The sequence below is a fragment of the Elgaria multicarinata genome, chromosome 3, assembly GCF_023053635.1.
Source record: "Elgaria multicarinata webbii isolate HBS135686 ecotype San Diego chromosome 3, rElgMul1.1.pri, whole genome shotgun sequence".
Lineage (NCBI taxonomy): Eukaryota > Metazoa > Chordata > Lepidosauria > Squamata > Anguidae > Elgaria > Elgaria multicarinata.
In genome coordinates, this window is record NC_086173.1 from 7,077,525 (window position 1) to 7,102,572 (window position 25,048).

General features: G+C 46.0%; 1 protein-coding gene across 2 annotated transcripts in view; it reads right to left on the bottom strand.

Annotated features, from left to right (window-relative positions):
* Positions 1-25,048, bottom strand: part of MARS1 (methionyl-tRNA synthetase 1) — a 29,344-nt gene that overhangs the window by 2,644 nt on the left and 1,652 nt on the right. Inside the window, exons 2-20 of one of the 2 annotated variants that reach the window (XM_063119235.1) lie at positions 24,943-25,033; positions 22,838-22,916; positions 21,493-21,627; positions 19,667-19,742; positions 19,107-19,279; positions 15,236-15,348; positions 14,295-14,411; positions 13,172-13,375; positions 11,966-12,167; positions 10,864-10,938; positions 9,780-9,950; positions 8,535-8,630; positions 7,845-7,962; positions 7,411-7,624; positions 6,777-6,908; positions 5,556-5,660; positions 3,901-4,084; positions 2,381-2,452; positions 1,337-1,363 (exon numbers count right to left, since the gene is read on the bottom strand). In XM_063119235.1, coding sequence (XP_062975305.1) covers positions 1,337-1,363; positions 2,381-2,452; positions 3,901-4,084; positions 5,556-5,660; positions 6,777-6,908; positions 7,411-7,624; positions 7,845-7,962; positions 8,535-8,630; positions 9,780-9,950; positions 10,864-10,938; positions 11,966-12,167; positions 13,172-13,375; positions 14,295-14,411; positions 15,236-15,348; positions 19,107-19,279; positions 19,667-19,742; positions 21,493-21,627; positions 22,838-22,916; positions 24,943-25,033 — 2,384 coding nt within the window. The remainder of the gene's footprint in view (positions 1-1,336; positions 1,364-2,380; positions 2,453-3,900; positions 4,085-5,555; positions 5,661-6,776; positions 6,909-7,410; positions 7,625-7,844; positions 7,963-8,534; positions 8,631-9,779; positions 9,951-10,863; positions 10,939-11,965; positions 12,168-13,171; positions 13,376-14,294; positions 14,412-15,235; positions 15,349-19,106; positions 19,280-19,666; positions 19,743-21,492; positions 21,628-22,837; positions 22,917-24,942; positions 25,034-25,048) is intronic. The other variant, XM_063119236.1, reaches the window with a different exon arrangement.

The window sequence follows — 25,048 nt, forward strand, 5'->3', positions numbered from 1 at the left end:
TGCATAGGGAATTGTGTGTAATAGAGAAGCAGGCAGAGTTAGAAACCGTGCCTTTTACCTCCAAAGTTAGAGAAACAAGGCAAGGATGGCTTCTTTTTTTCCCATCAGAGCTTCTGGATTTTTAAATGCTGCAGTATGTGAGGGCAGAACAGGTGGAGATGCAGTGACGAGAGACAGAAGCAATAGGCAAAGCAAAGGCACAAGAATGCAACTTCTAGGTTTCTTCTTCATGTAGTTACACTACTCCTGCCCTTTTTATGGAAGAGTCATCAACAACAATTTTATTGCAGTCAATAGACCATTCCATCAAAAGTTACATACAAAAAGGACTGAGAGTACAGTTAGCTATTAAAAAGACAAGTAATCATAGAGAATCTAATAGAAATGGCCAAGTTCAAAAACTTGGCCACTTGGCTCAGTGATTGATTTGTCTGAGTTCCGAAGTAACAGGGACATTGGTAATTCAGTTCGATGACCAAAAAAAAGACTGAAAAATGGTTTTCAGAAGAGTAATCAGAATCAGAAGTTTGAGAGCTGTGTTGCACTCATCCCTTGATGACAGTTTGGAAGGAATGATGAAGCATCTATCTTTGGGTCACCCCTGTATCGCTCGACTGAACTTACCATCCTTAAGAAAGTGAGGAATGTATTGGAGAACAAAGTGGATAAAAGCTGAAGTACTCAGTACACAATAACACATGCAGGACGTCCCCAGGACTGCTTATAAGAGGCATGTTGAATCAGACCGAAATGCCATTTAATGGATCCCACCTCCAGTCATCCCCAGGCAGCCTAGCCAAGGGATGATGGGAGTTGTAAGTCCGAGAGGGCACCAGGTTGGGAAAGGCTGTACTAGATGGTCACCAGTGGCTAGCCAGGTGCCTCTGGAATGCTCACAGGCATGATGGAGACGGTCCATCTGCGTGATAGGAGCAAAGTACCACAGACCGCTGTGGCCGATGACACAACCGAACAGAGGCAGCGGAGTGGGGAGGGGCTACAACCCCTAACAGTACAGACTTGCTCTTTGCTGTTTCTCCAAACACTACTCCACTGCTCACTGGATCAGAGGTGTCACTGTACGATCAAGGCACCAGGTGGAGAACAGGGCTGTGCATATACAGTAGCACACCCTTGTGTGATGTAGTCGTGCTTCAGATTCAACTTCAGTTACCATAGTTAATAAACCCCAGATAGAAACATCTCAGAGCATTTAAATTACAGCTTGAGCAAGAGAAGGGCTGCGTAGGTCTCCCAAGCCTCATGCAAGTCTCCCACAGACCTCCCAACACCCGTTTCATGAGTAGGAAGCATTACAGGGACAGCAAGTTTTTACCTTTGGCTTCTGCGGGAAGTCCTCAAGCTGGAAGAGGATAGAAGGGAGCGAGACAAGAACCACAAAGAACAGAAAGAGGCAGGAGAGAGAGAAGCCATTAGGTGCTACAGCGGAGGAACAACCTTTGCAAGCAACCTGGAGCGCTATAAAACTAAAATCCCCCAAGGAGCATCAAGGAGGAGGCAAGTGTTGCTCACTAATGCTTGGTGTGGGTTCCATCTGCAACCAGTCGACAGGCCTCTTGCCCTCTAGCACAGGCAAGGTGTTAAGTAGCATCAAATTATCTGGCTGCCGAGGAAGCTGGGCAGAGGGCTAGCCTGGGAGCTAAACCGTGGGTACGAAGGTATTATTGGGCGGGGTGGGGTGGGGTGGGGGAAGAGTTGGAATAGTTCTTCCCCACACTTCTAAAAGCGAAAATCCTTTCGTCCGGATTAAATGGGGGGGAGGGGATTAGAATTTGCCTCCTCGAAACCCATGGCTTTAGACGGTGAAAGGGTAAGAAGGGACTCGCTCCTCCTCAGAGAAACTCGCCGGTCTGCTTCTGTGCAATTTACTATTCTGAGCCTGTCTAAGGAGGCAAGCGCCCGTCGCGCAGAGAGGCGATGGGCAGCTTCCTCTGAAGTAAGGCCAGGCGATTTTGCTGCGTCTCTCTGCATCCGGAGTAACGGAACGATCCAGTCATACCCGATGCAGGGTCTTGGTAGGCTCGTGCTGCGAAAGGAGTATTCGGAACACGGCCGCATTTGTGCAGCCCCTTCACGGAGTCCTCCTTGAGCATTGTAGCTCTAAGTGCACTCGGCTTGCCCGTCCCTTGTTCCCACCTCCAGAGCAGAGCCTCTTCCGTCCCTCGTTGCCCCTAAAACTACCCTTGTAGCTAGAGAGAAACACACCAACTACTTTAAGGAGCACTAAGGCGGGGTGGGATGGCAGCACGTAGGAACGGGCACGTAGCAGGTTGTGTAGAGATTCCCCCACTGACTCCCCCCACTGCAGGAGACTCTCCCGAGAGACCCGATGTGCCTCAGCTCAGCCAGCTCTTCTTACCTGGCCACCCCCAAAGCGCTTCCGCAGGTTTTCAATTTGTTCCGTCTCCAGTTTCTGGAACAGAGGGGTCACCTGGGAGAAAATGAAGGCGTCGCGTGAACTACCCGTGGGGTACTCTGTGAATCCGTTCCATGCTTACAGGGCCGTGTGCAGGATTGATTTAAGAAGGCCCGACAGGGAGAAACACGTTCTACCGTTCTAAACGAGTAATTGAGAGGCAGGTCGTTCTAACATTCATAAAAACGAAAATGTTTCACCAATCTTTTTGAAATGTACATGTGTAAGAAAGAAATGTTGGTTCTACATAGCCTGAAAACTTCAAGAAGATTGGTGAAAGACTGAGGGAAGGAGGGCAGTTTAAAGTGATTGCTGAGAAAGGGCCGGCGAGGAATTGTGCTCTTTCTTTGTGAAGTAATTACAGCCTTATTAATTAATCTAGTGGTGGTGTCTTCTTCCTTCTTCCTTGTATTTGGTGGAATAGCGTTTCTTTTTTAAAAATTCCCTTTAGCTGATTTTTAATTAATTACATTTATATCCCACCTTTTCCCCTCCAAGGAACCCAAAGTGGTGGACATAATCCTCCTCCTCTCCATTTTATCCTCAGAACAACCCTGTGAGGTAGGTTGGGTTGAGAGTCTGTGACTGGCCCAAAGTCACCCAGAGAGCTTCCATGGCTGAGTGGTGACTAGAACCCGGATCTCCCGACTCCCAGTTCGACATTCTACATCACACTGGCATTCTGTACTCTTACCACATGAGCACTGGGCATTCTTAGAAATGTCTTCAGGTTTCTAGCCCTTATGGTTAGAGGTAAAAGCCTGGAACTTCAGAAGTACAAAACCAGCAAGGTGGGCAGGCGACAAGGCAGAACTTTGGTTTCCATCGTTACATGGCACCACCATTACTGTCCACCACATTATCAAGCTTTTGCCAACACAATTCTATTACACAAAATTCTGCTTCGCAATCAGGCTAGCATCAAGATTTACTACTATTGGGGACAAGCTATTGGGCACCAATGAGATTTCTTTTGGAAAGGCTCAGACAGGTAGATCTAGTTCATGTTCCAGGTCTGCCTAATGTCCATACTTAAGATCAGGAAGGAAACCTGTCTCCGCAAAGTCAATTCACCTAGGGATGACGGAGTATTTTTAAAGACAACTTCCTTTTTAGCATGTGGCTTGGCTCACTGGAGAATTTTCTCCACTTGCTCCCCATCATGGTCTAGAAGACTGTTGTTTTTGGGTTGGGGGTAGTGAGTGAATAGATCCTGCCTTGCAACAGAGAGTATAATTATATTCTTTTTAGGTCCTAACTCAGTGATCAGAGACCTTTCCTCACTGACACACTAGCAATTCTTAAGGAGGAACATTCTGTTACACAAGTCCTCTGCCTGCAGCCTGAAGAGGTACAGCCTAGAAATGGGTTTTACCCTCTTTATCTGCCATTTATATAAACAGTCTCCACTTAAGGAAGATGTCGCCATAGTTCCAGCACAGCCTCCACCCCTCAGCACCTACCGTGCCAATCTGATGTCCGGCAGGCAAGGTGCAGACAAAGTCGTTGGTCACGACATTGTAGTCAGCAGGAACGCGCAATTGCTCTTGGATCGTAGCACTCACACTGGGCATGTATGGCTGCAGGATGACAGACAGCAGGGATGCAATGTTGACAGCCACCCCTATCACTGTGCCTGCCCGCTTCCTAGGAAGGTAAGAGAACATAAGAACGTAAGAAGTGCCCTGATGCTGGATCAGACCAAGGGTCCATCTAGTCCAGCACTCTGTTCACACAATGGCCAAACAGCTGTTAACCAGGAACCCACAAGCAGGATGTGAATGCAACAGGACCCTCCCGCCCATGTTCCCCAGCAACTGGTGCACACAGGCTTCCTGTCTCGAATACCGGAGATAGCACACAACCATCAGGGCTAGTAGCCATTGATAGCCTTTGCCTCCAGGAATATATCCAACCCCTTTTTAAAGCCATCCAAATCGGTGGCCGTCACTACATCTTGTCGTAGCAAATTCCATAGTTTAACTATGTGCTGCATGAAGAAGTCCTTGCTTTTATCTGTCCTGAATCTCCCACCAATCAGTTTCATGGGATATCCCCTAGTTCTAGTATTTTGCGAGAGGGAGAAAAATGCCTCCCTGTCCACGTTCTCCATACCATGCATAATTTTGTTCACTTCTATCACGTCTCCCCTTAGCCTCCTTTTTTCCAAGCTAAACTATCCCAGCTGTTGTAACCTTCCCTCATCGGGGAGATGCTCCAGCCTCTTCATCATTTGAGTTGCCCTTTTCTGCACTTTTTCCAGCTCTACAATTTCTTTTTTTTAGGAGTGGTGACCAAAAACGCACACAGTATTCTAAGTGCAGTCACATCATCGTTTTGAATAAAGGCAGTATGATATTGGCAGTTTTATTCTCAATTCCTTTTCTAATTATGCCTAACATGAAGTTTGCCTTTTTTTTTTACAGCAACCACCCACTGGGTGGACATTTCCATCGAGCTGTCCACCACAAACCCAAGATCTCTTTCTTGTTCGGTCACCGGCAGCTCAGATCCCATCAGGTTTATACTTGAAGTTGGGATTTTTTTGCCCCAACGTGCACCACTTTACATCTGCTTCCAATGAACCGCATTTGCCATGTGGATGCCCATTCTCCCAGTTTGGAGAGACCCTTTTGGAGCTCCTCACAATCCCTTTTCATTTTAATCACCCTATATAATTGGGTGTCATCAGCAAACTTGGTCACTTCGCTGCTCACTCCTAATTCTAGATCATTAATGAACAGGTTGAAAAGCACTGGTCCTAATACCGATCCCTGTGGGACCCCGCTACTTATTCACCCCACCCCACCCCCATTACTTCTCCAAGGGAAGTTTCTCTCTCTGGGGAGGAAGGAGCAAAGCCAAAAAGAACAGGTGGCAGCCTGTATCCCAGAGCCAAAACTGACATCCCAAAGTGAAGCATGGCTACTGAGCATATCTCAGAGGAGCAAAGGGAGAGATGCAACGGACCTAGGAACAAAGACAGTCCCTCCACCCCACTTATCAGCAAGACCTAAGCCAAAGCACAGTACTTCCCAAATTATATGAGGGAATTCTGTGTAATTCTGTCTAGTGTGCACCGTCACAAAATGGCATCTTTCCTGAAGCCAAGACTTACTTGTCTGCATCACTGCCCTTGATGTGTTTCCAGGGCTCATTGACCTGGAGGTACTGGTTGCCGTGGCGAGCAATATTCAGGATACTGCGCAGGGCGTCCCGGATCCTGCAAGAGACGAACAGCCAAGTGGGAGGAGCCACAAAACCAAGCTAAAGGAGAATGTGGCAGCTTCCTCCTCCATCCTACTTGCGGGAAGGGCCAGTGCCCCGGATTGAAAAATAACCACTCACCGGGAGTGAGTAAGAATCACCTTCAGCAATCACGTGGGAAAGTTTTTGTAGATCACCTATTGGTTTGCTTTTCTTCTTCATTCGAAAGACTAACAGATACAGGCAGGCAGGCAAGTAAGTAAGATTGTGTGGGCTAGTAACTTTTGTCGAGTTATTTGCAAGGCAGACGAAGCCAACCTTTTATTTTTTTTGCAATTGAGCCTAAATCTGAACAAGTGAGTTTTGCCTCTCAAAAAGCCCAATTATAAGCAGCAGAAACCTGCAGATATCCAGAGCTTAGTTCCTCAACACAGTGTGTGGGACTCAAGACTGCCTGGAGAACAGGTTTGTTCCACATATGCTTACTCAGGGGTAATGGAAAGGATGTCTGTACGTTTTCGGACACTCCTTTTTGTTTGATTTTTAGAAAGACTTTATGTGTTCTAGGGATGATCTGTGGCTCAGGTGTGCTCCAGAAAAGGAGACATAGATGCAGGGTGTTGATGTGTGCCAAAGGAAGTGAGGCAGGTGGCTACCAGGAGCAGGGCCTTCTCTGCTGTGGCACCCTAGCTGTGGAATGAGCTCCCTAAGGAGGTTCGCCTGGCACCTACATTATATTCTTTCAGACACCAGATGAAGACCTTTTTTTATGCTCTCAGCATTTTAACAGTCTATAAATTTAATTTTAACTCTGCTGTTTTAAATTTGTAATTTTGCATTGCTGCTGTTTTTATCTGGTTGAGCTTTTATATTGTATTTTATATCATGTTTTTATACTGTTGGTTTAATACTTTGAATCGTTTTAGTTTTTGTGAACCACCCAGAGAGCTTCGGCTATTGGGCGGTATAAAAATGCAATAAATAAATACATAACATATCTTCAATTCTCCTTAGCCCATTCACTGCTGCTGCCTATGCAGTCCACCACTACAGACTCTGAGTAAAGCCAGAGGTTTGACTAAGCCACAAGGGTCGTAGGGCCACCGGCGTGGGCTTGGTTCCACGGACGTACTTGACCTTCTCCAACAACTGGTTGTATTGGCGCAGCTCCAGAGTGATGTGAGCCAGCAGGCGCTTGTCATCCTGGCTCAGCTCCATGGTGGGGACACGTCCCCCAAAGAACTTGCACACGAAGGATCCAGCTCTGAGAGACGGAAGAGAAGACAAGAGAAGGATGTCGATGTTAAGATCCATTGAACTCTGGCGTTTTGGTGCAGAAAGCCAGACGAATTGCAACCTTTTGACGGATGCACCACTTTCGACTGTCATGACCCAATGTTTGCGCAATAAACTCATGGCTACTGAACAAACAGAACATTTTAAACCACTCAGTTGGGCCTCAGACCTGATATTTTATGTTATCCTGATGATGCAGTCATGGAGTCTTGCCGATGGGGGTTATTTGAGGGTTAAACAACCCATGCATAACCCATGGTCTGTTGTAGGATCATGCGAGGGTTGTTTAACCCTCAAATAACCCCTGCCGGTTAGGTTTACATGACATGACAACCCCCGGTCAGAGGCTGAATATTCATAATATTGGCTAGCATAAGCCACAGCTCCGTAAGAATGAACCTACCTATGATGGGCTGTTGTGTCATGAGAACCTGCCCACTCTTTTCAAACTCCCCCTGCCCCCGAATTACCTATTGATAAAATTGCCAAGGGTGTTCAGCAGCTCTGAATTGTTCTTAATCATGAGATCACTCCAAGAGAAGGCGCTGTCTTGGCTTTCTGGCCTCAAGTAAAGCAGGTAGAAGCGCCAGATGTCCGCAGGAATGCCCGTGTCCTTGGCCATGTCCCCAAAGACCCCCACACCGCGGCTCTTGGAAAATTTGCCGTCCTCATAGTTCAGGTATTCTGCAGAGATAACGGGTGGCGTTAGAGATGTGGGGCAGGTCTTTCAATCCCACGTCAGAAGTCCCGCCAGGGTTTGCATGTCATAAAAACGGCGGCCTGAACTGGCTGGCTCTTGATGCTAAGTTTTATTAAAGGCAGCCATCTAGCCTGCAGTCTAGCTTCTTGGGATCATAAATGAAAATGCGTGACAGGTGAAGCCACCCGACTCCCTTTGCGGTACCTGTCGCAATGAGATGATTGACCAGGGTATACTTGTCGCCGGTCCCCAGCAACGAGCAAGGAAACACAACACTGTGGAAAGGGACATTGTCCTTGGCCATGAAGTTATAAAGCTGAACCTGTGAAGAAATGGGAGACGGTTGGCGTTGCATTAAGGGCACACCTCCCCTTCCTCTTCACAAACTGTTAGCAGAACTCGGGCTATAGGTCAGTGAACCTGGAGCTAAAGAGTTAATGTGTACCTGAACAAGGTGGGAGGGGATTGCTGGGATGTTTGTTCTTCCCTTTCCTGTCTCCTCCTCTCTACTTCCTTCTTCTTGTTGTTCCCTGCCTCATGGGTTGCTGACCACATGGCCGAACTGAGCCATCCTACCTTAGGATGGAAAGTTGCTTATTCCTAAAGCCGAGTTTCTTTTGTCGACACGCGTGGCTACTCACAGGGAGCTGATTCGGACGACAATACAACCCCCCTCAAATGGCTGAGGATTATAGTAGCATTTGAGGGGTTACGTTCCTCTATTACACCTCATAATCACCACAGGTATACATGCCCCAAGGATGGGATGATCACATGTGTTTTAATACACGGGAAGGGGTGGCGGTGGAGATGCCCCGGTACCTACACGGCACTCCCAGTGTGAAAGGGACGGCCCTTCAGTGGCACGTGCCCCAAGATTAACAAGTCTCTCACCTGCTCTGGGTTCTTCCACCATTTCTCCCATTGGTCAGTGTAATTGGCTGTGATGGACAGGTAGCCAATGGGAGCATCAAACCAGACGTAGAACACCTATAAAGAGAGAGAGAGAGAGAGAAAGAGAGAGAGAGAGAGAGAGAGAGAGGAGGTGACTCAGGTCGGCAAGGAAGTGCTTGAATAGATTGGAACAGCCAGCCTTTCAATTGCCCACCCATCCACTGCTACATTTCCTGCCCAATATTTGTCTTAAGCATTTGGCATCCCTCCTCGCACACACTTTCTCAATCCTTATTTTTAAGGGTAGAAGATAACTTGATTTTTAGAATGAGACTGGCCACGGCTCAGGCCCTTCCCCCGAGGTGAAGCACGTAGAGACCAAGGGGAATTCTTCGCAGAATTCTTCATTCTGCCTGCTCATGCACTAAATTAAGAACCAAAACTTCCCACCTCTGTGTTAAGAGTTAGGTTATACCGTAGGTTTCCAGGGCTCGGCTAAGAATGAAGCCATGAGAGCAAGTCTTGGGGTATAAAAATGCATGACTTTGTTGAAGTCAAGAGAATAAATGAGATAAGAATTCTAAAGCATTCTGTTCGCTGAAAAATGCTATGTAGAATAAATGAATAATACCACCAAGTTGGCTATAGTTGCCAAAACCATTAAAAACCATTATAACCAGTAGTGTCGATCCTGCCAAGGAGAGACAGCACAAACCGGTTCCAAGGTCCTGTTTACAATGCCCCCATTTCTTTCTTCCTTCCTTCCTGCCTCTAGGCATCTTGCCTGTCAGAACCCTAGTCCAGGGGTGGGGAACCTCAGACCCAAGGCCCAAATCCGGCCATTTCTCTTGGCCCCACCCCTTTCCCCCCTAACCACTGAAGAGTGGTTTCCCAGCTTTTATAGTTCTTTCCCCCATTTTAAAAGGCTAGAATGCCTCTCCTAAGGCTTAGAGACTGGTCATAAGAGCTTGAAGCTACAATGGGCTGGTATTTTTAACCCCACCCCCTTTTGCTTTTGGCCCCGCCCTCCACCGCAATGCAGCCCCCCGAGAGCTTCTTCAAAACCGAATCCAGCCTTTGGCTTCCATACCCCTGTTCTAGCCCATCTTGAAAGAAAAGCCTCGTCTTTCCTGTAGGGCCCATCCGAAAGGAGCAGGCTTGCGCCACCAGGGAAGGAAAGAACCCTGAGCAACACCACGCAACAACTGAGCGCTGAGCCCCCAAGGCCTCTACCCCACTGCTCACCTTGTCACGGAAGCCATCCAACGGGACCGGCGTGCCCCACTTCAGGTCACGAGTGATACAACGTGGCTTGAGGCCGTCGCGGATCCAGGAGCGGGTGATGTATCTTGAGTTGGGAGTCCAGTCCCCCGTGGCTTGGGACAGGGACAGCCATTTCTCCAGGCTGTCTTCTAGCTGGTGGGGAAGAGTGAGGGAAGAGGTCATAGACAGCGAATAGGATAGAACTCCTCATCATGGTGCGGCAGGATCTAGCACTCACTACTAGTGACAATAACGCTAAGCAAAGGATAAGTCACAGAATCATAGAATAGTAGAGTTGAAAGGGGCCTATAAGGCCATCGAGTCCAACTACGTTTATTTATTTATGTATTTACTTATGTTAAAGCATCCCTGACAGATGGTTGTCCAGCTGCCTCTTGAAGGCCTCTAGAGTGGGAGAACCCACAACCTCCCTAGGTAACTGGTTCCATTGTCGTACTGCTCTAACAGTCAGGAGGTTTTTCCTGATGTCCAGCCGGAATCTGGCTTCCTGTAACTTGAGCCCATTATTCCACGTCCTGCACTTTGGGATGATTGAGAAGAGATCCTGGCCCTCCTGTGTGACAACCTTTCACGTATTTGAAGAGTGCTATCATGTCTCCCCTCAATCTTCTCTTATCCAGGCTAAACATGCCCAGTTCTTTCAGTCTCTCCTCATAGGGCTTTGTTTCCATAACCCTGATCATCCTTGTAGCTCTCCTCTGAACACGCTCCAGCTTGTCTGCATCCTTCTTGAAGTGTGGTGCCCAGAACTGGACGCAATACTCAATATGAGGCCTAGCCAGTGCTGAATAGAGAGGAACCAGTACCTCACGCGATTAGGAAGCTATACTTAATGCAGCCCAAAATAGCATTTGCTTTTTTTGCAGCCGCATCAAACTGTTGGCTCATATTCAGCTTGTGATCTCCAACAATTCCAAAATCCTTCTCATTTGTAGTATTGCTGATCCAAGTATCCCCCATCTTGTAAAAGTCCCATGTGCATTGCACAGTCCTTCCCAGGAACCACTCCCTCGAAAAAGACACCAGTAATACAAGAGCGACTCACCTTGGGCAGGTCCAGGAAGAGGTGTTCAGAGGATTTCACCACAGGAGTCTCTTGGCAGACTTTGCATACGGGTTTCTGCCAGAAGGGCAAGAAGAAAGAAGAGTCCATGATGTCCTTTGCTCAAGCCCAGAAAGTAAATGCCATCTAGGATGTGGCACAAATCCCATGTGCACGACTGTCATAGGTACAAATTGAGGTGTGCTGGGAAGTCATACTTCCCAGTGTGTGCTCACTATGTGAGCAGAAAGAAATGTACATTTCTACAAATGTACGCAATGACCTACAGATGGGATTTATGTGATGCCGACATAGAACTTGGGAACGCTGAATGCAGACCCTGTGCAATCCCCCCAAAATCTTGGAGCGTAGAAGGAATAATAGAATAGTAGAGTTGGAAAGGGCCTATAAGGCCACTGAGTCCAACCCCCTGCTCCATGCAGGAATCCACCTGAAAGATGGCTGTCCAGCTGCATCCTGAAGGCCTCTAGTGTGGGTGGGACTTGTAAAAGAAACCCAAAAAGCACCACTCCGGCTACTGTAAATCCTTGTCTTTCTGCACAGGCCTTAATTTCTTACATCCCTGCCACTATTTAATGTATGCCAATATCACAAAACCAAGATGCTCCCTTTACTAGTCACAATAGCAAAATGGAATCACCATATTCAGGGACAGTGTACCTCTGAATACTGGGTGCTAACAGATAATGGCCCTCACCTTTGTGTCCTGCTTATGGCCTTTCAGGAAGTATTTGTCTGGCCACCGTTAGAAGGAGAACGCCGGGCGAGATGGACCTTGGTCTGACGAAGCACGGTAATATTTATTCCAGCTTAGCCGTGTTTTACAACCAGGCCAATCCCCTAGAAGGGGTGCCAGTGACTCAAACGGATGCGGAAAGGGGTCTGGGCCCAGAGCGTGAGAAATCGTTAGATCTCACAATACATCCATTTGATGTGAAGAAAGGTGCAGAATTGATTCTGCTCATGGTGAAAGTGAAGACTTGGCGTTCCCCTTGCTTGCAGCATGCTGGTGTCCCTGACTAGGAGCGTGAAGTTTCCCTGGCTTGCAATAGGAACGTTTCCACGACTGTCTGGGCAGCGGTACCTTAAGTTCAGTGGCGTTGATCAGTTTGCCACATTTGTCGCATTGGTCCCCACGGGCCTCTTCATAGTTGCAGAAGGGGCAGGTACCTTCCACAAAGCGGTCGGCCAGGAACCGCACACACTTCTCGCATTTCAACTGGTCCACTGTCTGCGTCAGCAGGTAGTTGCGCTCTAGCAGCTGCTGGAAGATGCCCTGGGCTATCCTGAGGTGTGAAAGAGAGGCGGTGTTAAGGGGAAAGAGCACCCTCAAATCTTCACGTACACACAGTGCATCAAAGGGAGTTTGAAAACCAGCCCACGAATGCCAACTGGCAGCAGGCCAGTGCTTGTCTGGGCCAAAGCATGTCGGCTTGTGAATTGATGGTGCTATATAAATAAATAATAATAATAATAATAATAATAACTGCATCTTCTTCTGATGCTCCTCTAAAACAGTGGGACAACAGACAAAGCACATCATACTTCTAAAACAAGGAACAGTACTGCCAAAGATGACCCATCCTGAACCTGCCACAGTCCATATCACATGCAGACACAGGCCCAGCATAATCACTGGTTTGTGATGTGACTTCCATGGCTCTGTTGTCCATCGGCTATAAGTCAACTATGCAAAGCAGGTCACACTAGTTTGATGGCACATTATTTAACCTTGCAGCACAGCAGTGGGGAACCGTATTTGCACACTACCTACACCTTAAACCTATCTTGGCAGCAGACTGGAAGCAGCGTAGATCCTTTTGCACAGGTGTAACGTGCGTGTAGTAAGGGAGACGAGTCAGTAACTTAGTCGCTACATTCTGCACTAGCGGCAGCTTCTGAACCAACCTTACGGGCAGCCCCACGCAGAGCGCATCACAAAAATCCAATCTTGAGGTTACTGATGTGTGGACCATAGTGGCTAGGCTACCCACGTCCAGGAATGGGTGCAGTTAAGAGTGCCAGCCTAAGCTTGTAGTAGGCACACCACAGAGGTCACTTTGGCCTCCAACAACAGTGGCGGATCCAGGAGCACCCTCAAAAAGCAAACCTGTTCTTTCAGGGGAAGTACAACCCCATCCAGAGCTGGTAATTCCCCAAATTCCCAGACCTAGGAGCCATGCACCCACAGGAAGTAAGAGGGAGGGAGGGAGATAACAGTGCTACATAAGCCATTCCTCCTCCTCCTCCTCCTCCCCGGGCTACTGTGCTTTCTGCCGGTGGTACTTACGTGGTCTGTTCAGGCGTGGTGGTGCGGCCAAAGTAGTCAAAGGAGATGTTGAACCATTGGTAAATCTGGGCATGGACAACGTAGTACTTATCACAGATCTGCTTCGGGGTCAGCCCTTCCTCCATGGCCTTTGTCTCTGTGGCAGTGCCATACTCATCAGTGCCACACAAGTAGAGAGTGTTCCAGTTACGCAGACGGCAGTACCTGGATGGGAAATGGCCACCAATTGCAGGTAAGGAGAGAGGAGGCTGATCGCTACTGACACGGACTAAAGCTTCACGTGATGCCTCTGTACACCAAACGGGCTGTAGCAGAACACATGTTTTGCAGGCAGAAGGCTCCAGTTCCGGTTCCAGTTAAAACACAGTGTCCGGTAGCAGGGCTAGGAAAGGCCTGAGCATCAGATCTTGGACAGCCACTGCCAGTCAGAGCGGATGACGAGCAGGTGACTCAGCAGCTTCATATGGCTTAGATCAGCCTTCCTCAACCTGGGGCGCTCCAGATGTGTTGGACTGCATCTCCCAGAATGCCCCAGCCTGCTGGGGCATTCTGGGAGATGCAGTCCAACACATCTGGAGCGCCCCAGGTTGAGGAAGGCTGGCTTAGATCAACAGCACCATCCTGCTTCTTACAGGAGTGGACAAAGGAGCCCATAAGGCCCCACTCCAATTTTGGTTTTATGTTTCGCTCCACGTTTACTTGGAAGTGAATCCCACTGAACTCATTGAATCTTACTCCCTAGTAAATGCATTTAGGACTACAGCCTAAGATTGGCCTAAAATTCAAGTTGTAAGCAGCAGAGAAGACACCGACGCTTTATATAGGCAGGGTAGGTACAGCTATATCAAAATATTTATATCGCTGGAGTTTGCAAATGCAAGGTAGAAAAATCAAATCCAATTTCAAATATTCAGATTAACGTGCTAACAAGGAACAAAGAAACCACAGGATTAACTCATATCGCTAACAACTCTGATGTTACCAGGTAGAGAGGCAGCTGCGGTAGAGGAAATACAACCAGTACTGTTAATGCTGAGTCCTCATCCTCCCATTTACCCACCTCTCCTTTTCAGGTAAACATCCTGCAGATGATAAACAGAAAAGAGAGGCACCCTCACCTTACCTTGCAAAGGTATCGGCGCTGAGAACACAGCCAATGATGTTCCCAAGGTGAGGCACATTGTTCACATAGGGCAGCGCGCTAGTGATCAGCACATTCTTCATGCCTTCCACCGGTAATCTGGGAAGAAGAAGAAAAAATGAAGAGAACTGAGATTTCAAAGAGCACACTTGGGCTTTGGTAGAACAACATGGAATAAGAAGAGGGGAAAGGCGGCACTCTGCCCCAAAGGAATACAAGGTATAGTATCTGGAGGCAGCAAGGAGCCCCAGGGGAACGGTCAGCTCCTTGTATTCAGTATATTAGTCTTCTGCAATCCCATGCACACAGACTCCCACACTATGAAGAATTTGAGAACTGATTTTGGGCTACTTGTCCTCATGGTTGTGTAGAAATGCCATGAAAAATGAGTATCTTCACAGAAGCTCTATAGGTGTATCAGAGGTGGGGAACCCGTGTCCCTCTTGATGTTGTTGGACTCCAGTCCCCATCAGCCCCAGCCAGCATGTCCAATGGTCAGGGTTGGTGGGAGTTGTAGTCCAACAATATCTGGGAGGGGCACTGGTTCCCCACCACCACGGAGGACGGGAGCCTCAAGACTGTGCAAGATGCTGTGCCTAAGGTCAATGCCTAAACCTTAGCAACACTGAAAATGTTGATAGTCTGCAAAACTTGTTCTAAGTGTAGAATTTAGAATTTACTGGAGTCCAAGATGAACTTGGACCCTTTTCAACAGAGCGAAGATAAAGGAAAGCAAATGCTGATGTCTTCAGTGATGGAGAAGCCTGCAGTAACTACGACAGAAACACATACACAGGTGGGCATCACTTCCCATTGTTTGGGAATTTAAGAGGTGGAACAGAAATACAGTACTTCTCTTTGCTTTGGAATCTTCTTTGGCATTTTATTTACATGTGGGTATCTCAGCCCTGCAAGGTACTTACATAGGCTGCTGAGGCTTCCAGGGTTTGGGCAGCCTGGCTGGCCCTGTGACCCAGACTTCTGCAATGGCCGTGATCTCCTCTTCGGACAGATGCCGCTGAGTAGATTCCTCTTCCTGGCAAGAGGGACAAAGCTGAGTGTCTAAATCTGCGGCAGGATAAGAGGCTTGTTCTAGGTGCTAAGCACCCAATACCCACAAGACACATGGGGACTAGGACAATCTCTATGCTGGTGCAAAAGGTGGCAAAGTCCAAGATAGCAACAGTGGCCCAAACACACCAAGACAAGTGCTACCCTATTTCTTGCAGTGTCTCCCCTCCTCACACACACATATAGTGCTTTAGTGCTACAAGGATAAACATGCCCTGAAAATGAGGTGTCATCTGTAGCCCAGAGCAGGTCTGCCATTCTTCCAGATCTCATTTCTAAGTTAAATTTGGTACTCAAATCTCTCCAATGACTCCAGCCTAGTTCTTACAAAACAGGAGAGGAGATGGTAAACATATTTCTCAGCTATACCGTTTCAGGCTGGGGGACAGGGTGTGGGTGGGTGTGGGTGGGGCTGCACTTCACCAAAAGCCCCTTCATGCGAGAGAGATCCCTGCACATTAAAAACACAGGGAGAAAGCCTTAGCGTGGCCCTTTTCCGGTCACACACTAGGTTTCTATGAGCAGTGGACTCTTTTGCATGGAAAAGGCAATGCAATTGTTTAAGGGCCCTCAATCTGAAAGTTTGCCACCTCACCGGCTCTTTGCAAGTACAAATGCAGCGGCCAGACTGATAACTGGAACAAGGAGGTTTGAATATATAACACCGATTGTGGCCCGCTTGCATTGGCTGCCTATACGTTTCCGAGCCCAATTCAAGGTGCTGGTTTTAACCTATAAAGCCCTACACTGCTTGGGACCACAACACCTGATGGAACGCCTCTCCTGACATGAACCTACCTGTACACTGCGTTCAACATCTAAGGTCCTCCTCCAAGTGCCTACTCTGAGGAAAGCTCGGAGGATGGCAACAAGGGAGAGGGCCTTTTCGGTGGTGGCCCCCCGACTGTAGAATAATCTCCCTGATGAGGCTCGCCGGTCGCCAACACTGTTATCTCTCAGGCGCCAGGTGAAAACTTTTCTCTTCTCCCAGGCACTTAACAGCATTTAACAATGCTAAGTTTGTTTTTTAACGGACCCCAGAACTTTTGTTTTTAAATGGATACTGTTGTTTTTATGTTTTTGATGGTTTTAAATTTTGTATACTTTTTTTAATGTTTACTGTTTTTAACTTTTGTAAACTGCCCAGAGAGCTTCGGCTATGGGGCGGTATATAAATGTAAGAAAGAAAGAAAGGAAGGAAGAAAGAAAGAACTAGGCTATAGACTCAAGAATCTCAGACCATTCTTCTTTTCTTAAGAAAGTCTTCCCCTGCCCCACATGACACAGATGGATGAATTTGACACCTCGGCACAAAAAAAATATGCGAGCTACGTGTCTGTGCCAAGCCAGTCTCTCAAAATCTACATTGTTTTACTTTATCTTATCCAAGAAGAGTGTAATTAAACACTGCTCTGAACTCTGACTACTTTTTAAAGAAGGAAATAAAATAAGATTCCTTTAAACAAAGCAAGTGGCCCGATATCAAATTACTTTATGATTTACACAGATGTGTTGAAGGTATGGGATTAAAAATTTCCAGAGGGGTCACTGTGTTAGCCTGTTACAGCAAAAATAACAAAGAGTTCCTGACGGCAATGTCCATTTGACAAGAATAATTGTTCTAGCCAGCCTGCTTCTTAACTTCCATAAGGTCTCACTTCTCACGTGTAGCCTACAGCCTTGTAATTCAAATGGAAACTCTCTGGAGCCAAGAATATTTTTTTATAATTAATCATAGAATCATAGAATAGTAGAGTTGGAAGGGGCCTATAAGGCCATCGAGTCCAACCCCCAGCTCGATGCAGGAATCCACCTTAAAGCATCCCTGACAGATGGTTGTCCAGCTGCCTCTTGAAGGCCTTTAGTGTGGGAGAGCCCACAACCTCCCTAGGGAACTGGTTCCATTCTCATGCTGCTCTAATGGAACCAGTCATGGGGAGTGGCAAGTGTAAGGAAGGGGTTAAAGCGTACTCAGAATTACTGTTTTTAAAATGTATTCTTGTCCATTGTCTGTTATAGAATTGCAGATCGGCCGCTTATCTCCCCACCTGTTTGTAGGCGGAAAGCCATCTTCTGGCTCCGTGGAGGCGAGAGCAGTGACCTTGGGGCAATTTGCAACTTGGAAAGAGGAACTGGCCTTCTGGAGGGGGGGGGGGAGAGGAGTGAGATAGTCAGAGGCCTTAAAAGTATCTTCTAAAAGTCAGACGGGGGGGCTGAGCTGATGGGCACCTGGCTGCAGTGAGGTATATTCTGTAACCATGTTTTAGTTGCTGGCTTGGGGTTCAGGGTTTATGTATCAATTTTTAGTAGTTAATCTGATGTAATGCTTGCCTCGTAACCTGCCTGTATCAATAAAAGGTTGGCTTAACCCTTTCAAAATTGAGAGCTGTGTGCATTATTCCTAGATCTGTGCAAAATCCAGTGATCAGCCAGTTGGGCTGAGTGTGGTTTCCTTTACAGCAAGTATAACACAGCCCCAGTTCATGGACCAGAGCATCCTTACAGTGCAAGGAACAAATAACCATCTTAACCAATTTTCAACTGCTTTCCTTCTTTACAGAAAGCAGTACATTGCTTCAGAAGCAGGGGGACAGGGAGTGAATGCAAGCTTCAGTAATGTTCAAACAAACATCAATGTAAGATGTTTATTGCCTGTTTCTCACTGAAATAGTAGTTTGGGAGCATTACAACTCTTTTAAATGGAGTACATACTTCTGTTCCCAAGCTGTATATTCACAAGAATGTTACCCGGTCAAGGCCTACCTTACCCAGAGGGCCCTAGTGTACTGCAGAGAAAGTGACTGTTCATATTTCTAGAAACTGGAGCAGGAGAGAATGATGGGATGTACTCAGAAAATGAGATCATCCCTTTGATGCAGGGGATGGAAAGAAATTATAACGTACTGTATACACACTTCTGATCTATTAGCACAAGATTTAAGCACTTCCTCTAAAACACAAACACCCAGTATTGTCTTCTTTAATATTTCACATTGACCCTGTTCAGATGACACACTAAACCATGGTGGGTTAAGCATTTTGAGCCAAACACTGTGGCTCAGTGTGTCATGTGAACCATGGCTTAGCATGTCATGTGAACCATTCCTAACCATGGTGGCTACATAACTATGGTTTCAACAGGCTCTCTAAACATTTGTTGAAAAGGGGTTAGTGGCCTAACCATGGCTTAGCATGTAGTGTGAACCATTCTTAACCATTGTGGCTACATAACTAAGGTTTCAACAGGCTCTCTAACCATTTGTTGAAAAGGGGTTAGCGGCCTAACCATGGCTTAGCATGTCGTGTGAACCATTCCTTACCATTGTGGCTACATAACTAAGGTTTCAACAGGCTCTCTAACCATTTGTTGAAAAGGGGTTAGTGGCCTAACCATGGCTTAGCATGTTGGCTGAACAGGCCCATTAAGAGCAGACAAGGTGGCAACACTGTGCCTGAACTGCATATCCATCTGTAGGTGATGGGAAAATGGCATGGTTTGAATGCTCCTCCACAAAACACATTTCTTGCACTTAAATCAGATATTGGGGGGGGAAGAGTTCTAGCAGCCTTCTCATTGATATGCTAGTTTTGTATGTGTACTGTAAATGGATAAGCATTCAATCATACTATTCCCCCATCTGCAGTCCAATGTGGTACAGTCCAAAAACAGTTTTAGAACTGCCTGAGGCCTGATTCACACAGCAACAGCAGAAGGAACAATACCTTGGGCTCATTAGTTGCCGACTTCTCAAAGGCCAGGTTGGGAGCAGGATGTTTCTGCAGATATGCCTTAAATTCCAGCAATCCGTTGGGTGTCCACATAGATTCAACAGCCTTCCTGCAGTGCTCCTTCAGGTTCATGTTCTGGAACCATCTTCTCAGGGCTTTCAATTCATCTGTAAAATTAGTAGAGTGGCATTCATTTGGTAAAGAGCACATTTATTAACAGAACCTTATCATGCCTACAGACAAGAACCAGTAAGCCTACTTCCCAAGATTTACCAATGCTCCCTTGTTGCTTCCTCAAACTAGTTGGAAGAGTAGACCATTCAGCACAGCCTTTCTCAACCTGGGGCGCTCCAGATGTGTTGGACTACAACTCCCAGAATGCCCCAGCCAGCTCTGCTGGCTGGGGCATTCTGGGAGATGCAGTCCAACACATCTGGAGTGCCCCAGGTTGAGAACCACTGATTCAGCAGGAGACGTAGCCTGAGAGTCGCCCTCTGTTGTATCAAAGCATTGCCACAACATAATACCCTACAGTCCTTGGTAGCCCCTCTTACCTGGCAAGAAGGATTCATCCCTTAACAGAGGGAACAGGGATCCCCAGAAGGCAACATCAACAGCTGACTCAGCATCCTGGATTAAAAGGGCAGAGGAAACGGGCTCAGCATGTGTGAATAGGAGAGGCAGCTTGAATCTTTACTCTACTGTCGCAAGGCACTTCTCAAAAGATTGTAACAAAATCCACCCTTCCATTGACACAAGTGTAAGATTTAAACAAAAACTCCCCACTCCACCAGGATTAACAGTGATAGGAGTAGCTAGCATAGCAATGGCAACTTCCGTTTATTATATCAATACATCACATTGCAAATTTAATCCATGTATTTTGAAATTAGCTTTATGCATGATGAGAACTTCTTTTTAAAAATGGGCTCTGGGAAACTCAGTAAGATAGAGCAACCCGATCTCTATCCTTCCACTGGGGCTGTGTATTTATTATTTATTTATTTATTTATTTATTTATTTATTACATTTCTATACCGCCCAATAGCCGGAGCTCTCTGGGCGGTTCACAAAAATTAAAACCATTCGAAGTATAAAACAACAGTATACAACAGTATAAAACCATAATATAAAATACAATATAAAAGCTCAACCAGATAAAAACAGCAGCAATGCAAAATTACAAATTTAAAACCATGTTATTTAAAATTTATAGATTGTTAAAATGTTGGGAGAATAAAAAGGTCTTCACCTGGCGTCTAAAAGCATATAATGTAGGTGCCAAGCGAACCTCCTTAGGGAGCTCATTCCACAGGCGGGGTGCCACAGCAGAGAAGGCCCTCCTCCTGGTAGCCACCTGCCTCACTTCCTTTGGCAGGGGCTCACGGAGAAGGACCCCTGAAGATGACCTTAGGGTCCGGGCAGGTACATATGGGAGGAGGCGTTCCTTCAGATAACCTGGCCCCAAGCCGTTTAGGGCTTTAAATGTTAATACCAGCACTTTGAATCGGGCCCGGACCTGGACTGGCAGCCAATGAAGCTGGAAAAGGACTGGCGTAATGTGGTCTCGTCGGCCAGTCCCTGTTAGTAAGCGTGCTGCCCTGTTTTGCACCAGTTGAAGTTTCCGGACCGTTTTCAAAGGCAGCCCCACGTATAACGCATTGCAGTAATCCAAACGAGAGGTTGTATATTCTGTCACTACACTGTTCAAGCACAAGAATTGCACTGGCTACAAAATTTAGCACCCACAGAATTTCAGCTTTCATGTTTTTTTAAAAAAACTTTTTTCGTTGTGAATATCAACGAACAAAACAGAAAATACATCGTGAAAATTGGGGGGGCATACATTGTATATATAGAATTATCATCATTTCCATCATATGAACCGTAAAAAAAGAAAAAGAAAAAGGGGGAGTTATACAAAGGTTTCAAGAAAAGCAGACCAAATATCCGTATATTTATCCACTTGCTAGTTGCATCTATATAACACTCGTTCAAAAGTTGATAAATGTTATTAGGTTCTCGATCCGCTGCATTATGGGAGGTGTGAATTTGTCCTTCCAATGGGATAATATAAGTCTTAAGTCCTTAAGACTATGAAGATGCACCCATAATGCTTCCTCAAGTCTCAGATTCCAGAGGTGAGACCTAAGTGGATTTTTAAAAGTAATTATAGTTCTCTCCCCACATCCTCTTTGGGACATCCTCATAAAATGAGATGTTGTGAACAGTCAGGCTTGGTTTTGAAACTAATTTTGCCAAAGATGAAGGATTCTCAGTGACTTGCTATCCATCTCACTTGGCCAAATGGGATGGCCAAACGGGATGGCCGGTGAGCCAGTATTAGCCAGTCTGCTTCTACAGAGGTTTACTTACTTACCCCGGTAAGGTAAGGAGTGCCCTTTTTGGTAAGGGTCTGGTCAATGTAGTTCAATGGTTTCCAGATGACTCCCAAAACCTCCTCTCCCTTCTTTCCTTGCACAACATGAAGATATAAGGCTGCAGACAAAGCAGGCTAAGAAAAACGGCAAAGAATGGAGGCATGTTAGTTTATCTTTTCTCTCCCTTTGTTGGGTTAGAACTTGTATCTTGTTTTACTGAAAGAAGAATGATATGTATTGCTAGCACTGGATCTCTCTCTCTCTCTCTCTCTCTCTCTCTCTCTCTCTCTCTCTCAAAGCCAGTTCCCAATGTGCCCATATGCCAGAGTGACCGAGAAATAGGGTGCAGAATGGAGCTATGAAGAGGCAGTGGCAAGCAGAAGCAGGCTTGATTCTCAATAGCTGATCTCACCAGTGTCACAGGGCAGATTTCACACATGCACACACACTGGCGTTCCTAAAGGGCACCCCTTTAGTCTCAGGTACGCAGAACAGACAGACACACTGGGTCCTCCACCAGTTCTCACAATATACAAGCCTCCCTTACACAACACAAACTGTCCATTTTAATTAATGTAATTTAATACACACACACAGAGAGAGAGAGAGAGAAAGAGAGAGAGAGAGAGAGAGAGAGATCCTGTGTCCCAGCTCCATCACACTTGTGAATAGTGTCACGAAGAAATGGAAGCCAGGGCAGAGCTAAGGAAATAGATGGGTGGGTTTCTTGAGTTTTGTAGTACACAATCTGGCGCACAGTTGAGAGGGACATCCGCCGCCGCCACCCGAATTTCAGACACTAGGGCCACTTGGCAATTGAAGACTTCAAAGTTCTTATCAAGAAGACCCCTTCATCTTCTTTCCAGTAAGCGAAAGGCTGTCGTTCACACCAGTGGGGAAAGTGCTTCACTGGGGTACACACAATAACAGGAAGCATAAACAGACATACTGCAGCTCCTATAGGGCCCCCTACAAAACAGAAGTCCTCCATGAACTTTACTATCATGACTGGGCATTTTGGCAGTACAATAAACTGAGTCAGAGCCTCATCTAAAAGGAGTCTGTGTATGTTAGGGGTAGGAAACCTATGGCCTCCCAGGAGCAGTTGAACTACAGAACCCATCATTCCACATTGGCTAAGCTGGTTGGGGCTGATGGGAATTGGAGTCAAACATCATCTCGACGGCCACACATTCCCTAGCTCCTGATGTGTGTAACCACACAACACAAAGCAGTCCTTTTATCCCCTGATCAATGCCATCTCCCCTCCATGAACAATGGCGGCCACATGGGTATGCCTCCCCCCGCACATACACACAGGACACACCCTGCCATCTTACTCACCTCCAGATCAGTTGCCTCCCACTCAAACAACTGATTGGAAAAATCACTCATTTCTTTTCCAATTAAGCGGAAAAAGTACCTAGAAGGCAAACAGAGGAAGAAACTGAGTATTTACACACACACACACCCCTAAAAGACAGTCTATAGAAGAACTTTTATCCTGTTAAAAGCAGCCCTCTTGAAGTGTTGCAAGACACCACTGGTAGCACCTTTCGTCCCAGAATCCTGCCACTGATGTGGGGCAGAAAATTCTCCAAATACTGGAAAAATTTCCAGTGCTTTATTTTTCTGCAGGAAAAAAATCCATTTTGTAAATCTTTTAGTAAAAATGAATGGATGGCAATTGCAAATGCAGTATTAAGCAAGCTTGGCCATTTCAAAGTTGTAATTAATGTTTTTAAATTGATGATCCCCTGCATGATCCTTGTGTGTATCATTGAAGGTGCCCCAACAACCTCAGTGGAAGAGAGTTGGACTCTTGAAATAGGAGTCAGCATAACATACACAGATCTTTGGACAGCTAAAACTAATTAGTGCAGCCTTGCCCTGGTGACCTACAGATGTTCTGGACAATCCCCAGCATCCCCAGCCAGTCATACTGACTGAAGAATGCTGTAACTTGTAATCCAAAATATCTGGAGGATGGGGAAGGCTGAATTGGTGTGTCAAAAATGCTCAGTACCTTTGTTTCTTTCTTACATTTAAACAATGTAAGGGAAGTACATGTTATTTGTCTTTATTTGCACATGTTAATTGTCTTAAAATTTTTACAAGTATTCCAATAAAAATGTCTACATAACATAACATTTAAATCACATTAATTGTGTTTTAATTTCGCCCATCAAATATTTCAGGTCAAATACCTGTGGTGTATTGGGGGAGAAATTAACATGGGATACTTTTTTAGGTTTGTTGTTCATTTTAGTAAACATGCTAAATTAAATCACTTTCTAGTGATTTTCCAATGTGAACTGAAAATTTTCCAGTACAAATGACCTAGGTAAATTAGCCTGATTTTCCAGCGCACAATTTCCCAGAAAACCATATCACTGATAATTGCCTTGCATGTGTTCTCTCTTCTGATTATACCTAACATGGAATTTGCCATTTTTCACAGCAGCTGCACATTGGGCTGGCACATTCCTCAAGCTGTCCACCCCAACTCCAAGATCTCTTTCTTGGCCAGTCACTGCTAGCTCAGATCCCCTCAGCATATACATTTAAGTTGGGATATTTTGTCCCAATGTGCATCACTTTACATTTGCTAACACTGAGCCACATTTGCCATTTTGATACCCATTCTCCCAGTTTAGAGCTCCTTTTGGGGCGCTTCACAATCCCTTTTTGTTTTAACCACCCTACATAATTTGGTGTCATCAGCAAGCTTGGCCACCTCACTGCTCTCTCCTAATTCTTAATTAGTCTGTAAATAGCTTTCTGAATCACACCTTTAAAACTTTTACATATTTCAGACATGTCAATTTACTAGCAACATCTTTTTCCTCTTCTCCCACCAACCCACTTATTTTTAATATCTAGCCTGAAGAAAAGTTTTGTGAAACACAAAAACTAGCTAGCTACTTTTCATCATTTCAGGGATCCCAATAAAGGTATCAGGAGTAGAGCAGCTGTTTGGACTGAAAATCATTGTATGTATTTCAACCCTGAAGAACAGGCCCATGTTCAGGAGAAAATGTGAGTCCTGAAGTTGGCTGTTGCTGAATTAACAAATCATTCTTCCATTGACTTAACGCCAGGGGTAACTTGTGGCCCTCCAGATATTTGGGCCTATAATATCTATCATGCCTACCAGCATAGCCAATGGTGAGGGATGATGGGAGTTGTAGGCCAAAACATCTGGAGGGTCACAAGTTGTCCACCTCTGACTTACATAAATGATTACTATCAACACAGAAAAGCAAAGTTCTCTAAATTCTCAGAATCCATAAGTTTTTCTTTCTTGTAACTCAAGGCTCCAGGCAGCTGTTCCTACTCTTAATACCACTAGTGGTTATGCAGCAGCATTAGGTTTTGGACACAACATACACACAGTTCAAATAACATGACCTTAGGAACACAAACAGTGTCCAGCATCCCATACTTACTGGCAAATTGTATTTGTAGAGAAGAGAAAGGACTCTTTTTCCAACTGCAGAGCTGGCAGCAGTGGATGGGTAAGGAATGGGACTACATGAGCTATCAAGGGAAAAC